This window comes from Schistocerca americana, chromosome 4 (genome assembly GCF_021461395.2).
Source record: "Schistocerca americana isolate TAMUIC-IGC-003095 chromosome 4, iqSchAmer2.1, whole genome shotgun sequence".
In the NCBI taxonomy this organism is placed as follows: Eukaryota; Metazoa; Arthropoda; class Insecta; order Orthoptera; family Acrididae; genus Schistocerca; species Schistocerca americana.
Genome location: NC_060122.1, coordinates 713,223,175 through 713,241,285, shown reverse-complemented (window position 1 = coordinate 713,241,285; position 18,111 = coordinate 713,223,175). Strand labels below are relative to the sequence as shown.

Genomic DNA, 18,111 nt, shown 5'->3' with positions numbered 1-18,111 from the left:
TGTAAATATACAAAAGAACACCAGTGTACGAGGTTAGCAGCAGTAATCCACTTAACTGCCTTGTAGTCTCATTGACTTCCATCTGTTTTAGAATCCCAGAATATTCTGAGACAAAAATATTTTGATCTCAAACATAATGACGTATGTAGAACAGAGTGACCTAATGTGTGTCAAGCAGCATGGATTCCGAAGACATCTGTCATGCGAAACCCAACTCGAGCTACCTTCGCATATCCTGAAATCAGGTGCATGCAGTTTGTCATGACTTCCGAAGAACATCTGACTTGGTACCACACGAACGTTTATTAAGAATCCACGTTTAGATTCGGTATTAAACGACATTTGAGACTGGACTGACAATTTTCTTGCAGGGAGATCGAGGCATATTACCTTGGCTGGAGAGTCATCGACAGAAGCAGAAGTAACATCACTGTCACTGCCAATATTAATAGTAACTGAAATGTTACTTTGAAGTAAATTACAGTTTTTACAGTCGAAGTGAGAGCCCGTATTTTGATTGTATGTTTTTTGGAGTCTCAATCTTGAGGATGGGAGATATAATCTGGATTAAATTATGAAGTCAATGTTAGTTTTTATTCTGTGTGAACTTCTAAAAAATTACATGACATCGCTGTAAAAATACGGAGAATCTTTCTTCCCCTGTCTTCAGCTCGCTCACCCCCCCCTCCCCATGAGCATGAGCCTTAGGGTGCAAAGATGCTAGTATATGGGTACTGTTTTATTGTACTCGTACCTTCATAGTTACTGTGTATTTTTATTTCTTTTGATTTACATTCTCAGAATAATTTGTTGATTCAGTTTTTTAAGGCATAACTGTCACTTTCCTCTTTCTGTGTACATAATTTACAAACATATCGACTCTATATACTAGCATCTTCGCTCCTTGTATGTTTGCGTCTGTGTTGCTATTGTGATCTATCTACCACGCCTGCTACGCGAGATTTTGATTTAGGTGTTTACCGTATCTGCTGTTATTTCACCAGTCTTCAGACATGTGCGTGCATGGTGTATGAAGCAGTGGATAAATTTATACAACCACATGCATTTGCTTTTACACTTCTGGGAACTATGTTCAGGTATGTCACAGCTTTATTATTGAGTAGGTCACAGCACCCCATGTAAGTTGCAGCCAAATTTTCATTTTCCAACGTTTGTCAGTTTTGTAATTACGTGTATTTCATTTGGTGATTGGCTGCTTTCAGAGTGCGTGACAATGACAATGTACCGAAATTTCGATCGCAATAAATATCGTTTTAACATCCTAAAGCGGAATGACTACATTCTAAAGTTTAAAGTACCAGGTTGCATTTAAGATTATCTGCGAATGCAATAACATACAACACGGACAGCGAAAGTCCCAAGACATTTCCGTGAAGCTGACTTGAAGTTAGTTCTACTTCTGTCGATGACTCTCCATCCAAGATGACATGCCGTGTGCTCCCTACTTCCTACACTACTGGCCATTAAAATTGCTACACCACGAAGATGACGTGCTACAGACGCGAAATTTAACCGACAGGAAGAAGATGATGTGATATGCAAATGATTAGGTTTTCAGAGCATTCACACAAGGTTGGCGACACCTACAACGTGCTGACATGAGGATCCAACCGATTTCTCATACACAAACAGCAGTTCACCGGCGTTGCCTGGTGAAACGTTGTTGTGAAGCCTCGCGTAAAGAGGAGAAATGCGTACCATCACGTTTCCGACTTTGTTAAAGGTCGGATTGTAGCCTATCGCGATTGCGGTTTATCGTATCGCGACATTGCTGCTCGCGTTGGTCGAGATCCAATGACTGTTAGCAGAATATGGAATCGGTGGGTTCAGGAGGATAATACGGAACGCCGTGCTAGATCCAAACGGCCTCTTATCACTAGCAGTCGAGATGACAGGCATCTTACCCGCATGGCTGTAACGGATCGTGTAGCCACGTCTCGGTCCCTGACTCAACAGATGGGGACGTTTGCAAGACAACAACCATCAGCACGAACAGTTCGACGACGTTTGTAGCAGCACGGACTATCAGCTCTGAGACCATGGCTGCGGTTACCCTTGACGCTGCATCACAGACAGGAGCGCCTGCGATGGTGTGCTCAACGACGAACATGGGTGCACGAATGGCAAAACGTCATTTTTTCGGATGAATCTAGGTTCTGTTTACAGCTTCACGATGGTCGCATCCGTGTTTGGCGACATCGCGGTGAACGCTCATTGGAAGCGTGTATTCGTCATAGCCATACTGGCGTATCACCCGGCGTGATGGTATGGGGTGCCATTGGTTACACGTCTCGGTCACCTCATGTTCGCATTGACGTCACTCTGAACAGTGGACGTTACATTTCAGATGTGTTACGACCCGTGGCTCTACCCTTCATTCGATCCCTGCGAAACCCTACATTTCAGCAGGATAATGCGCGACCGCATGTTGCACGTCCTGTACGGGCCTTTCTGGATACGGAAAATGTTCGACTGCTGCCCTGGCCAGCACATTCTCCAGATCTCTCACCAACTGAAAACGTCTGGTCAATAGTGGCCGAGCAACTGGCTCGTCACAATAGGTCAGTCACTACTCTTGATGAACTGTGGTATCGTGTTGAAGCTGCATGGGCAGCTGTACCTGTACACGCCATCCAAGCTCTGTTTGACTCAATGCCCAGGCGTATCAAGGCCGTTATTACGGCCAGAGGTGGTTGTTCTGGGTACTGATTTCTCAGGATCTATGCAGCCAAATTGCGTGAAAATGTAATCATATGTCAGTTCTAGTATAATATATTTTTTCAATGAATACCCGTTTATCATCTGCATTTCTTCTTGGTAGCAATTTTAATGGCCAGTAGTGTACTTTCACCCGAATGCTTGCGCTGGCGCATGTGGCTGTGTAAATACTTTTTATAAATCTTCCGTTGCTGCGTCCAGTTTACTATGGAATTCATCGACGTTGGGAAATTCTCCAGCGCCTTGAGAAGTATGCGGTTTACATTTGCGAGCTCTACAAGCTGTAGTAAGTGGTGGGCATTAGGCGATTTAATAATAAATCAGAAGGAACCCTACGACCGTGGCGAGCAAACGTGAGAGGCAGGAGCGGAGTACTCACCTACGAGGGAGATGCCGCCGCACACGGCCCACACGACGAGGCACAGCCCCACAGAGCCAGACCGCTCCAGCGCGCTCGTCGGCGACACGAAGATCCCGGAACCTGCGGCACACCAGCCACGGCTATCAACACACACACTACTGCAGACTGACATGATTTGTAGAAATATCGAACATATTTTATGCTCACATATTTGTAGAGCGATAATCACCTTTACAAAAATCAACATGGACTCCGCAAACTGAAATCTTGCGAAACTCAGGTCGCCCTGTTCCGCCACGAGATCCATGGCGCCGCAGACAACGCCGCTCAGGTTGATGCCGTGTTCCTTGACCTCGGGAAGGCATTTGACACCGTCGTGGATTGTCGTTTAGTGAAAAAATACGAACTTACCGAGTATCGGAGCAGATTTTTCCCCTGGATGCAAGACTTCCTTTCGGATATAACTCAACATGTCACTCTTTATGGAACAAAATCGATATATGTCAAGGTAACTTCCGGAGTACCTCAGAGATGTGTGACAAGACCGTTACTGTTGTGTATACAGATGATCTAGTAGACACAATTGGAAGCTCTTTAAGAGGGGTAGGACGTCAAACGGATCGACTTCGAGAAGGAGAGGCACCACAGGACATTTTAATTCGCACTGTCTGTACTATTACAAATAAATTCATAAAACTTTGTCATCATGACCAGGAATGATTCAGGATTCACACTCATAGCAGTCAAGTTCAAAAACATGAAAAAATAACATTTTTTAAATGTGAAATTTCATGATTTTTTTCACTTACTGTTGGCTGCATTTGTTGCTATAGGTACACTTTTCTTCAAAAGTAAGAGAGATTCTTCGATGAATGTTGTACGGCTTACAAACCATACTTACAGGTGTATGAAACTCTAGAATTTATTTAATCTATGGAAAAATGAATGGGCTGTTACGTTTTAAACTTCGTGTTTAGAGAAAACTCGAATTTCATAGTTAATTATCTCAATTTTTACCACAGTTTTTAACGGATTTGGGAAATTCTAGAGTTTCATACACCTGTAAGTATGGTTTGTATACTGTGCAAAATTCATCGAAGAATCTCTCTTACTTCTGAAGAAAAGTGTACCTACAGCAACAAATGCAGCTAATACTAAGTGAAAAAATGATGAAATTTCACATGTAAAAAAAAATTGTTTTGCTATGTTTTTGAACTTCCTCTGCTATGAGTCTGAATCCTGAATCCTTCCTGGTCATGGTGACGAAGTTGTATGAATTTATTTGTAAAAGTATAGACAGTGTAAATTAAAATGTCCTGTGGTGCCTCTCCTGCTCCAAGTCGGCCCGTTTCACGTCCTACCCCCCTTAAGACTGTTCTCAGATGAAACGGTTGTCTATAACAAAGTGGCAACGGCAGAAGACGTATCGTCTTGCAGAATAACCTGCAGAGGATTGATGAAGTAAAAGAAAGAGTAGGAAAAGCAGATGCCAGACAGATTCATAGGAAGAATCTTAAGAAAATCTAACTCGTTCACAGGAAGTGGCTTACAAGGCGCTTGTTCTATTGGACAAGACTCCCGAGGTAGTCGCCGTTTGGCACTACACGGAATGCCCTTGCAGCTTACCGAATGCTATGGAGGCGGGTAAGTATTACTATCCTGATTCACTTTGATTAATTTATTTGACATATAAAAATAAACTCTACTCCTACAAGCTCCCATAACTGTAATTTGCTCACATCCACTAGTCCATCACTGTAAGTCGCTCATACCCATCAATTCTCTCTCCCTAATTAAAAAAAAAATTGGTTCAAATGGCTCTGAGCACTATGGGACTTAACATCTGTGATCATCAGTCCCCTAGAACTTAGAACTACTTAAACCTAACTAACCTAAGGACATCACACACATCCATGCCCGAGGCAGGATTCGAACCTGCGACCGTAGCGGTCGCGCGGTTCCAGACTGAAGTGCCTAGAACCGCTCGGTCACACCGGCCGGCACATTTGTGATGTCTGCTTCAATTGAAGCTTATTGGGGGAGATGCTGCAGGGAGAGTGCATCGAATGAATATTGTTATTTCTCGAACAAAATAATATGTCCTGCTGTCTGGTATATAATGTAACGTATGCTAATTTCAGGACAGCCACTGCAATACGCAGAGGATAGCATTGCCTATAACACGCAACTTTTCCAGCCAGTATTAACGCAGATTACATTCATTAAACCACTGAGACAGAGTTGAAAAGTTGTCTTCCTTGTTATTTAATCTCTACACGTTACAAGCAGTACACGAAACTAAAGACGAATTTGGAGAAGTAATTAAAGATCAGGGGGAAATAAAAATTCAAATATTTTCCGATAACATTTTAATGTCAGAGACAGCGAAGGACATGCAGGACCATGAGAATGGAACGCATGGTACCTTGAAAAGAGCTTATAAGATGAACACAGTACTATAACAAGGTAACCTAGGGAAGTCGGATTAAGTCAGTCCATGCTGGTTAGGAAATGAGACAGTAAAAGTAATAGATGAGTTTTATGATTTGGACAGCAAAGCAATTGACGAAGATAGGGATGATAAGAAATGTGCACTTGCAGTAGCAAGAAGAGCTTTTCTGAAAATGGAGAAATGTGTGAACATGAAACAGAAATGTGTTATTAAGTCTCCAGAGATACTACGTCACCAACTAAAAACTACGTCTTGATAGTAGACATATATTAAGGCGAATGTGGAATGATAATATAACAGGATGGAAGAGAACAAAAGCTTTTGAAATGTGGCGTTCCAAAACAATGCTAAAGTTCTATCGGTCGACTGAGGACGAAAAAAATTATGGCACAGCTTGACTAATAGAAGGGATTGGATGACAAGACACTTTCTGAGTTAATTTGTAATGAAGGTCTACAAAATTGCGGAGGGAAATCAGGGGTTGAATTCAGCAAGGAGTTTCAAATGGATGTAGGTTGCAGCAGTCATTCGCAGATGATGAGGCTTGCACAGGATAGACTAGCGTGGACGGCTTCGTCAAATTAGTCTTCAGAGTGACGTCCACGACAACATCTCTTAAAATGCAAGTCGTAATGCAAGACAGCGGTGCTGTGTTAATAAGAATACAATGTAATGTTTCTTCAGGCATGCATGTATTCATGTCCGAATGAACATTACATTGTACTTCTTAGCCCTTTCAGATCTGAATTTTTTCTGGAGGAAATAAAACTGATATTTATGTGGTAATACTCTTGGGTACTTTTTAATAATTTTAGATACAAGATACAAGCAAAAATATGTATCCATTTTCAAAACAAACTTTGTTCACTTGGCTTAATTTTATTGACTACAACAAGTAATTACGAAACATTCTCTACTGTAATAAATAGTAAAATGATCATTCAGTAATTACCAAGCATTTTGGCAATATTATGTTATACTGTGTAATATAGTGAACTAACCACATCCCTATATTCTGATGGTTACAAGCTGCTGCACACTGCTGCACTGACTTGCTGAAATTTTCGTGGTGATGCCCAACAGTTGCAGCAGCTGCACACGATGAAAATGTTGAACATTCAAACATGTGTTCCTCGGGTTTCCGCTAGGAAAAAATACTTGTGTTGCAGCTAAGACACCGTGAAAGTTAACCTATACAATTGTAGTCAATGGGTCTGAAAGTTAGGAACACACGCACTGATATTTGGTATTTATTCGCCAGTACCAGGCCCTCGATTTTCAATAAATATGTCCTTCCTGGACGGGAATGTACGTAACGTACGAGTACAGGTTGTGCCATAATACATGGGTGATATATGGAAGTTTGGGTCTGGCTCTGATTCGTGCACGGATAGCCGAATCACTTAAGGGTTAGGTTAGTGTTGTTTAACGTCCCGTCGACAAGGAGGTCATTAGAGACGGAGCGCAAGCTCGGGTTAGGGAAGGATGGGGAAGGAAATCGGCCGTGCCCTTTCAAAGGAACCATCCCGGCATTTGCCTGAAACGATTTAGGGAAATCACGGAAAACCTAAATCAGGATGGCTGGAGACGGGATTGAACCGTCGTCCTCCCGAATGCGAGTACAGTGTGCTAACCACTGCGCCACCTCGCTCGGTCACTTAAAGGGACCACACCGTGGTTCAGGTCGAAAAAAATCGACTTTCGGTTTTCATCATATTTCGATAGACTGAGGTTTTATTTAAGTACTCTGAAAAGCATTTTGCTGAAAAAAAATTTTTTCGAGCATTTAAAGAACATTTTCCTACCACGTGTGTTTATGACTACTTCCACTTTTCTGTCACCCACTTTTCTGCATATATTTTAGATCTTTATATCCCCTAAATAACACGTTAGGGATTTTTAATTACTCCGGAGTGTTTTGGATATCCTTGGAATGCAACAGTCGGTATTCTTTTGTTTCTGCTGTTTGTAAACAACACGCTTTCAAACACGCTGTTAGTTTTGTTGAAGTGTGATTGGGAGTCCTTGTTATATTTACGTTTGCAGTGCTTGTTTACAAACGTACTCACCTCTTTCGCAGCTATTTATATAGAAGCTCAAAGAAGTTAAGCCTATACCTAACGTCCTCTACTGATGATAAGCCATGTCATGTATTGTGTCCATCAGGAGAAAATTCGTGGTCCAAATACAATAGTGCTCAGGCAACTATAGAATCTTTCTCTCACCAGCATTCTCTTCCTGCTGCTGTTACAACAGCTATTAAACCTATTTTCAGAGACTTGGCTCATACTGACCTTCTAAGGAAATGTCTGAATGGGCCGACACAGAACCCAAATGAATGTTTCAACAGCATAATTTGGAACCGCCTTCCTAAAACTGTACTTGTAGGCACGCATGCAATGAAACTAGGAGTTTATGCTGCTGTTATTACATTCAATTGTGGTAATATTGGAGAGTGTCGGGTAGTGAAAGAGCTGGGAAATAATCCTGGTGAAAATATGATCACTGGGCTGCAACATTGCGATAAGATGAGGATGGCCGATGCAGACAGGTCTCCATCTAATATGGCCAAGAAAGCAAGACAAACATCCAGGAAGGCGAAAAGAAGCTGGAAGACCTGCTAGAGGCCAAAGAAGGGCCATCATATGCAGCAGGACCGTTTTAATTAACTGTAAGTAAAAACCTTCAAAGGTTTTTTCTTTAAAGTCAATTTCCTGCAAACTAAAATTTTCGGTGCATATACCCCATTATATCAGAAACTATCATAGATAGATGAATGAAATTTGCAGAGACTCTGCATAACACAAAAAGGCACCTCTGGTATTACATTCATTAATATCCCACATTAGGAAGTACACATTAAAATATTTTCTACAGAAAAAAAACTTAATATTTTTGTTAATAAATTTAAGAACGTATTTCCTAAAAACTATAAAATGGGTAAAGTAGATTTTAGTACAGTTGACTCTATTAGCATCATGTAACACACAGTAAAAATATTAAGGTTCTGCATGCCAGAAGTTAGGCTGGCTGGGGAGTGGGGGAGCACAGCGGCACCCACCGATCATGACGCCGACGATGAGGCTGACTGCGCTGAACAGCCCCAGCTCGCGCCGCAGCCGCACGTCGCCGCTGCCGCTGCCTTTGCCGGCCACCTCCCCGCCTCCAACGTCTCCGGCGCCTCCCGCCTCATCTGTAACACACACACACGTCCCAGACATTCCACTTTAACAACGTACGTGCTTCGAATATTCTACTCGGCTCCCCGTAATGGAAAAGTGAGGAATGTTGCAACCGTTCAATAGCTGTACCATTCAACTCCGGTCACCCCTCTCACAATGGCAGATCTGGACAAAGCCATAGCGAAATGCAAGCTAAGGAAGGCCCCGGGCCTGGACGGGATTTTTGTTGAACAGATTAAACACTTTGGTCCCAACGTTAAACAATGGCTACTGAAACTGTTTAACAATTGCATGGAAACAGGTCAGATTCCCACAATCTGGAGGAAGGCTAAAGTTATTGCCATTTTAAAACCAGGCAAAAATGCTGATGACCCCAGAAATTTCCGACCCGTATCACTTCTCTGCCATATCTTTAAAATCTTTGAAAGAATACTCCAGGATCGCCTCTCCAGTGCCATAGAACCCTACCTAATCCCCCAACAAGCAGGTTTCCGCCCAGGGAAAAGCGCTACATCTCAGGTAATTAACCTCACGCAGCTGATTGAAGACGGCTATGAGAACCGGAAAATAACCGGTGTCGCCTTTATAGACTTGACAGCCACATATGACACCGTCAACTTACGTCTGCTAATGAAGAAGCTGTATGCCATTACCAGGGACTTTAAATTCACATCCACAGTTAGAAGTCTGTTAAAGAACCGTAGGTTCTCTGTGGAATTCCAAGGGATGGATAGCAGGTGGCGGTCCCAGAAAAATGGTCTCCCTCAAGGCAGCGTACTGGCACCCTTACTTTTTAACATATACACCAACGATCAACCACTGCCAGCTGGTACGGAAAACTATATCTACGCCGATGACCGTGCTATGGTCGTACAGGGTGACTCCTTTGAGGATGTTGAGACAAAGCTCACGGATGCGCTAGACATGCTCTGCCAGTACCACGCCGACAATCAACTCAAGCCGAACCCTAGCAAAACACAAGTTTGCGCCTTCCATCTCCGTAACAAGCAGGCATCCCGTAAGCTGCGTGTCTTCTGGAAGGACACACTCCTCGAACACTGCGTTAACCCCAAATACCTAGGAGTAACCCTAGACAGGGCTCTGACGTATAAACAGCACTGTATTAACACCAAAATGAAGGTGAGCGGCAGAAATAATATTCTTCGGAAAATAACGAACTCCTCCTGGGGCGCAAAGCCAGAGGTAGTGAGGACCACAGCACTAGCAGTTTGCTTCCCAGCAGGCGAATATGCAAGCAGTGTCTGGTACAACTCTACCCACGCTAAACAGGTCGACATTGCTCTGAACGAGACCTGCAGGCTCGTCACTGGATGTCTGAAACCGACGCCAACAGACAAGCTCTACCATCTTGCTGGGATTGCACCTCCTGCAGTGCGAAGAGAAGCGGCAGCCTATAGTGAAAGAGCGAGGGCTGAGATGGCAGAGAGCCACCCCCTCCACAAAACTCAGCCAGCCACCAAACGCTTGAAATCTAGACGCAGTTTTCTCAGAGCAACCGAAGATTTTAGCGACCAACCTGGATCTAGGGTGGAGACATGGAAGCGGTCGGGAGAAGGGCACTGGATGGAACCAAAGGAAGAATTGGCGCCAGGTTACGATGAGGATTGGGTGGTCTGGAGATCACTAAACAGGCTACGCACCAACACTGCACGGTCAAGAGATAACCTTCTGAAGTGGGGATATTCTACTACATCTAATCTCTGCGACTGTGGAGAGGTGCAGACGACCCAGCACATGTATAACTGCCCTGAATGTCCTTCACACTGCACTTTAGAGGATCTGATGTTGGCGACCCCAAATGCTGTCGACGTAGCCCGCTTATGGGCCAAATGCCTATAACATTTTGTTTCTGTGCACACATATTTGTATATATATTTTATATATATTTTCATATGCCTGTAATTAATTTTTTTCTGTGTGCTATTCATTTTTTTTATATTCCTGTATCCATAGTGCTTCTGACACGAATAAAAAAAATAGCTGCAGCCCTGTTAAAAGAGTGGCATAGCAAGCAATATTAGTGGTCCAGAATGAGATTTCACTATGCAGCGGAGTGTGCGCTGATATGAAACTTCCTGGCAGATTAAAACTGTGTGCCGGACCGAGACTCGAACTCGGGACCTTTGCCTTTAGCGGGCAAGTGCTCTACCAACTGAGCTACCCAAGCACGACTCACGCCCCATCCTCACAGCTTTACATCTGCCAGTACCTCGTCTCCTAGTTTCCAAACTTTACAGAAGATCTCCTGAGAACCTTGCAGAGCCAGCACTCCTTTCTTTCAGGAGTGCTAGTTCTGCAAGGTTCGCTTCTGTAAATTTTGGAAAGTAGGCCACGGGTTACTGACAGAAGTAAAGCTGTGAGGATGGGGTGTGAGTCATACTTGGGTAGCTCAGTTGGTAGAGCACCTGCTCGCTAATGGCAAAGGTCCCGAGTTCGAGTCTCGGTCAGGCACACAGTTTTAATCTGCCAGGAAGTTTCAATATTAGTGGTGCTCAAAAGCAGCTTAAGTCCGTAAAACCCAGTGACGTCCAGCGCCAAATGGAATCCTTGTCAAGTTCTGTAGAGTGTATGTGGATGATTGAATCCCAGTACTGACTGTAATTTACCGAACTTCATAACAAAGATATTGCTCGTCATTGAAAAAAAAGCAGAGTTCACATCCATCTACAAAAAAGGAAGCATCCACGACGCGGAACTACACTCCCCCCTCTTCTCAGCAGGTATCCTCAATGCTACTAAAAAAATGGCTCTGAGCGCTATGGCACTTAACATCTGAGGTCATCAGTCCCCTAGAACTTAGAACTACCTAAACCTAACCAACCTAAGGACATCACACACATTCATGCCCGAGGCAGGATTCGAACCTGCGACCGTAGCAGTCGCGCGGTTCCGGACTGAAGCGCCTAGAACCGCTCGGCCACCGCGGCCGCCCTCTCAATACTACTGACACAGAAAACAAGTTGATTTGGTGTTTCTGAACCTTCCAAAATCCCTTCGATTCAGTACCACATGGACGGTTTCTAATGAAAATAAGTTCACATAGGAAATATAATCAGGTTTATGGCTGGACTGAAGCTTCCCTGGATGGAGAGCCATCTACAGATAATGGAATAATATTTGGCGTGTCGCAGGAGTGGTGTGAAATCTTATGGGACTTAACTGTTAAGGTCAACAGACCCTAAGCTTACACACTACTTAACCTAAATTACCCTAAGGACAAACAAACACACACACACACACACACACACACACACACACACACACACACACACACACACACACCCATGCCCGAGGGAGGACTGGAACCTCCGCCGGGACCAGCCGCACGCAGGAGTTGTAAATAGAACCTTTCCTGTTCGTGTTGTACATCAATGACTTAGCGGATAACGTTAGTTACAATCTCAGGCTTCTCGCAGGCTATCCAATTATATATATGAAGATGGTATTTGTTCTTTCAGACATGTCCGAAAGGACAGATACCATCTTCATATATAGTTAAGGCTAACCGACCATTGACCTTGTTCTTCTGTGCTGGATGCACACGCATTGCCCGAACTCTTACGGGAATTGGTAAAGCCGCGAGTAATGAGTGTAATGGGCAGGGGTACTACGAATATAGTGCTGGACAATAAGTTGGGAATTTGGGTCTCACGGGTGGCGTGCCAGAGAAAAGTCCCTGCAGTCGCACTATCCTCTGTGTCCTCGGTGGCTCAGATGGATAGAGCGTCTGCCATGTAAGCAGGAGATCACGGGTTCGAGTCCTCGTTGACGTATATCAACGCCTGTATACAGCTAAGGATATTCATTTCATTGTATTGATTTAATTGTATTTTTATCCAATTATATATGAGGAAATTATATCCAGAAAAATTACAGTAATATCCAGTTAGATTTCGACAAAATATCGACCTGGTACAAACACAGGCAACTTGTTCTAAATATAGACCAACGCAAATTTGCTTACTTTAAGGAACATAAAAGTACTATATAAAAATGGCTCTAAGCACTATGGGACTTAACATCTGAGGTCATCAGTCCCCTAGACTTAGAACTACTTAAACCTAACTAACCTAAGGACATCACACACATATATGCCCGAGGCAGGATTCGAAACTGCAACCTGCGCAGCGCGGTTCCGGACTGAAGTATTATATCCTTTGAGTATCGAGCTGACTAGTCAAATTATAGTCAGTAACGTCATGTAATTATTTAGGAGTAACAGTGTGTGAAAATATGCACTGGAGCGCCATATGGCTCCGTTGTAGGTAAGGCGAACGGCAAGTTTCGCTTCATTGGTAAGATATTGTGAAACTGCAGTTTCTCTCTAAAAGAGACTGGATACAAAACACAAATGTCCCCATACTTTAGCAGTATTAAAATGGATGAGGCCTGTGTCAGGTCATACTAACAGGGACGTCAAATGAATAGAAACAAGGGCGGCTCGAATGTTCACAGGCTTGTTTGACCGGCGAGAGAGTAATGGAAATGCTGAAAATTCTTAACTATCAGACAATAAGAACGACATTCACGAGCACCTACTTAAATTTTAAGAACCGAGTTTCAGAATAGCACTTACCAATGTTCTTCAGACCCATATCCATCCGGAAGAAATCCAGCAGATCATAAAATAGTAAACGACAGCTCCCTCGCACAAAGGCGTACGTCCAGTCATTCTTCTACGCTTCTTTCGTGAATAGGACGATAAGAAACTCGAATAGATGATGCAACGGAAATATCCTTTGGCACGTACTCCGTGTGTCACCATGAAAATCGTAATTACTTCTACTTATTGTGAGCTTTATTGTTTACCGGTACATCTTCCGAGGTCTCGTAGTGGACCACCTATTGAACAAAATCGACTGGAAATTTTTATACTTCGAACACCTGTACTAAGAACTGAACGTTTTTGGCACCATGAGGACTTGAGCTGGCTTTTCACATAAGAGAAAGATGAGAGACGTAGCATTTCATTTGGTACCATCAGGCAATAGCTCAGTAGGTAGACCTAGGAATATCTGGCTGCACGGAGTAAAAACAGAGACGGAAGAAATGGGGAGATTGAGAAAGAGGAATGGAAAGTTCAGTGCAGCCCTGAATAAGGACACTGGGCGGTCAACGAGGCTTAAATGCTTATGGTGTTGTAACGATTAAAAGGATCATGTTGATTAACCAATAAACCGAAGCCTACCACGTGCTTTATCCACGACTGAATCTCTCTAAGTCTACATGGAAACTCTGCAAATCACATTTAAGTGCCTGGCAGAGGGTTCATCGAATCACCTTCACAATTCTCTATTATTCCAATCTCGTATAGTGTGCAGAGAGAACGAACACCTATATCTTTCCGTATGAGCTCTGATTTCCCTTATTTTATCGTGGTGATCGTTTCTTCCTCTGTAGGTCGGTGTCAAAAAAATATTTTCGCATTCGGAGGAGAAAGCTGGTGATTGTAATTTCCTGAGAAGATTCCGTCGCAACAAAAATCGCCTTTCTTTTAATAATGTTCAGCCCAAATCCTGTATCATTCTGTGACACTCTCTCCCATATTTCGCGATAATACAAAACGTGCTGCCTTTCTTTGATCTTTTTCGATGTACTCCGTCAGTCCTATCTCGTAAGCATCCCAAACCGCGCGGCAGTATTCTAAAAGAGGACGGACAAGTTTAGTGTAGGCAGTCTCCTTATAAGGTCTGTTACATTTTCTAAGTGTCGTGCCAATAATACGCAGTCTTTCTTTAGCCTTCCCCACAGCATTTTCTATGTGTTCCTTCCAATTTAAGTTGTTCGTAATTGTAATACCTAGGTATTTAGTTGAATCTACGGCTTTTACATTAGTCTGATTTATCGTGTAACCGAAATTTAACGAGTTCCTTTCAGCACATGCGTGGATGACCTCACACTCTTCGTTATTTATCGTTAACTGCCACTTTTCGCACCATTCAATCTTTTCTAAATAGTTTTGTAGTTTGTTTTGATCTTCTGATAACTTTATTAGTCGATAAACGACAGCGTCATCTGCAAACAACCAAAGACGGCTGCTCAGATTGTCTCCCAAATTGTTTATATAGATAAGGAACGGCAAAGGGCCTATAAAACTACCCTGGGGAACGCCAGAAATCATCTCTGTTTTACTCGATATTACTACGAACTGTGACCTCTCTGACAGGAAATCGCAAATCCAGTAACGTAACCGAGACGATATTCCATAAGCACGCAATCTCACTACGAGCCGCTTGTGTGGTACAGTGTCAAAAGCCTTCCGGAAATCCAGAAATACGGAATCGATCTGAAATCCCTCGTCAATAGCACTCAACACTTCATGTGAATAAAGAGCTAGTTGTGTTTCAGAGGAACAATGTTTTCTAAACCTATGTTGACTGTGTGTCGATAGACCGTTTTCTTGGAGGTAATTCATAATGTTCGAACACAATAAATGTTCCAAAATTCTGCTGCATATCGACGTTAACGATATGGGCCTGTAATTTAGTAAATTACTCCTACTACCTTTCTCGAATATTGGTGTGACCTGTGCAACTTTCCAGTCTTTGGGTATGGATCTTTCGTCGAGCGAACGATTGTATGTGATTGTGAAGTATGGAGTTAATGCATCGGCGTACTCTGAAAGGAACCTAATTGGTTTACAGTCTATACCAGAAGACTTGTTTTTATTAAGTGATTTGAGTTGCTTCACTACTCCCAGGATATTTACTTCTATGTTACTCATGTTGGCAGCTGTTCTCGATTCGAATTCTGGAATATTTACTTCGTCTTTTTTTGTGAAGGCATTTCAGAAGGCTGTGTTTAGTAACTCTGCTTTGGCAGCACTGTATTCGATAGCATCTCCATTGCTATCGCGCAGAGAAGGCATTAATTGCGTCTTCACATACGACCAGAATCTCCTTGGATTTTCTGTCAGGTTTCGAGACAAAGTTTCGTTGTGGAAACTGTTACAGGCATCTCGCACTGAAGTCCGCGCTAAATTTCGAGCTTCTGTAAAAGATCGCCAATCTTGGGGATTTTGCGTCTGTTTAAATTTGGCATGCTTGTTTCGTTGTTTCTACAACAGTGTTTTAACCCGTTTTGTGTACCATGTAGGATCAGCTCCGTCGTTTGTTGATTTATTTGGTTTAAATCTCTCAATTGCTGCCGATACTATTTTTTTGAATTTAAGCCACATCTGGTCTACATTTATATTGTTAATTTGGAATGAGTGGAGATTCTCTCTCATGAAGGCGTCAAGTGAATTTTTATCTGCTTTTGTGAATAGATATATTTTTCGGGGTTTTGGGGATTACAATATTCACTCTCGCTACGACAACCCTCTGTTCACTAATCCCTGAATCGGTTTTGATGCTCGTTATTAACTCAGGATTATTTGTTGTTAAGAGGTCAAGTGTGTTTTCACAACCGTTTACTATTTACGTGGGCTCATGAAAAAACTGCTCGAAATAATTTCCAGAGAATGTGTTTAGCACAATTTCGGATGATATTTTATGCGTACCTCCGGAATTAAACATGTATTTTCACCAACATATCAAGGGTAAATTAAATTCACTACCAACTATCATCGTATGAGTCGGGTACGTGTTTGAAACCAGACTCAAGTTTTCTTTGAACCTTTCAGCAACTGTATCATCTGAATTGGGAGGTCGGTAAAAGGATCCAATTATTATTTTATTCCGATTGCCAACAATGACCTCTTCCCATACTAACTCACAGGAACTATCTAAATCAATTTCGCGACAAGTTGAACTACTTCTGACAGCAACAAACACGCCACCGTCAACCTTGTTTACCTACCCTTTCAGAACACCGTTAGGTTCTTCGCAAGCTTGCATCCGGCTTAAGCCAGCTTTCAGTGCCCATAACGATTTGAGCATTAGTGCTTTCTACTAGAGCATGGAGCTCTGGTACTTCCCCAAAATAGCTACGTCAATTTACAAATGTTATACCAAGGTTCCTGTATCTACGTTCTTCCTGTGTTCAGCCTGCACCGTTTGTGACCGAAGCCCTTCTTGTGTTTTCCCGAGACCCTCTAACCTAAAAACAGTACTACAAACAGACATGAAATTGACGCAAGACATAGGTGCTGCTATGCTTGTTAAAATATTATTTGTGGTGTACTACAAAATTCCCTATGATCAGAAATCCAGCGTCGAGATTCCAACTTGTTACCTCTGTGTGATCTTTAAGTGCTCTTTTCCTCGCGGACGAGATCTTTTTTCATTGCTGCGCTACATAAAATACTAATTGTTAAAATAAATTTTCATTAATTATTAATTAATTCGTGTTTCTAATGTTTTGAAGTGTTTTTACTCAACTTTTAATGAGCCATTTTGCTATTGCAGGAATTCTAAGTCAGTGTTCCAGAAATTAATTTTACATTAAAAAGTATTAACTTAAAAATATGACTTCGAAAATAGGATTTTTTGTTGACTGCGGTACCTATGACAGACAAAGGGGGTTTTAACTGTCTCTCGCCATCTAATTAGTTTACCCACTGGCGCTCAGTCATTTTTCAGAACATTAAAGCATGGAAAACGGGTTCTCTGCACGTTTATTAGCTCCTCCTACAATATTCTATACAGTTCTTTTCTTTATATTCGAGTAGCATCACACCCCAAAGCCCACAATTACACTCTAACGGTATCTTCCTGTCTAATAATTTTCCCCGTCAACCCATCACATTTCTTTAGTCAAGATCCGTCAGATTTCCTTTTCCCCCAATTCGATGCAGTATGTTCTCATTAGTTATTCGATCTACTCATCTAATCTTCAGCACTGTACAGCTGCACCACATTTAAAAAACTTTATTCTCTTCTTGTCTAAACTACTTATCGTCCACGTTTCACTTTCGTAGTAGGTTATGGTCTGAACAAATGGCTTCGGAGAAAGGCTTCTCAATAAATTTATATTATATGTTAACGAATTTCTCTTTTTTCACTAAGCTTTTCTTATTGTTGCCAGTGTCAGTTTTTTATCCTTTCAATCGTCATCAGTCATTTTTCTGCCGAAATACTGTTTTTGGTGTCCCATTTCCTAATCTAATTCAATCAGCACTGCTTCATTCAATACAGCTACACTCCTACACACTTTCGTTGATTTTCATCAATAAGATCTTTTGAATACGATATCCATTCCATTCAGCTGCTCTTCCAAACTCTTTGTCATCTCAGAGTTTTAATTTTTCCACGCAGAGTTTCCATTACCTCTTCAAACGCGGGTACCACAAGAGTCTGATCCTCTACCCTTCCAACTTCAGACACTTGCATTCTGTGTGTATCAAAATATGTTGAAATTGCTCGAGGCATTTCAGATTTCCCACATTCCATCCACACCAAGTAGGGTGACAGGTG

General features: G+C 42.3%; 1 protein-coding gene across 2 annotated transcripts in view; it reads right to left on the bottom strand.

Moving 5' to 3' along the window:
• Positions 1-18,111, bottom strand: part of LOC124612842 (b(0,+)-type amino acid transporter 1-like) — a 439,105-nt gene that overhangs the window by 113,992 nt on the left and 307,002 nt on the right. For both annotated transcript variants that reach the window (XM_047141270.1, XM_047141271.1), the window contains 2 exons: positions 8,614-8,745; positions 3,119-3,220 (listed from right to left, as the gene is read on the bottom strand). In XM_047141270.1, the coding sequence (XP_046997226.1) occupies positions 3,119-3,220; positions 8,614-8,745 (234 nt within the window). The remainder of the gene's footprint in view (positions 1-3,118; positions 3,221-8,613; positions 8,746-18,111) is intronic.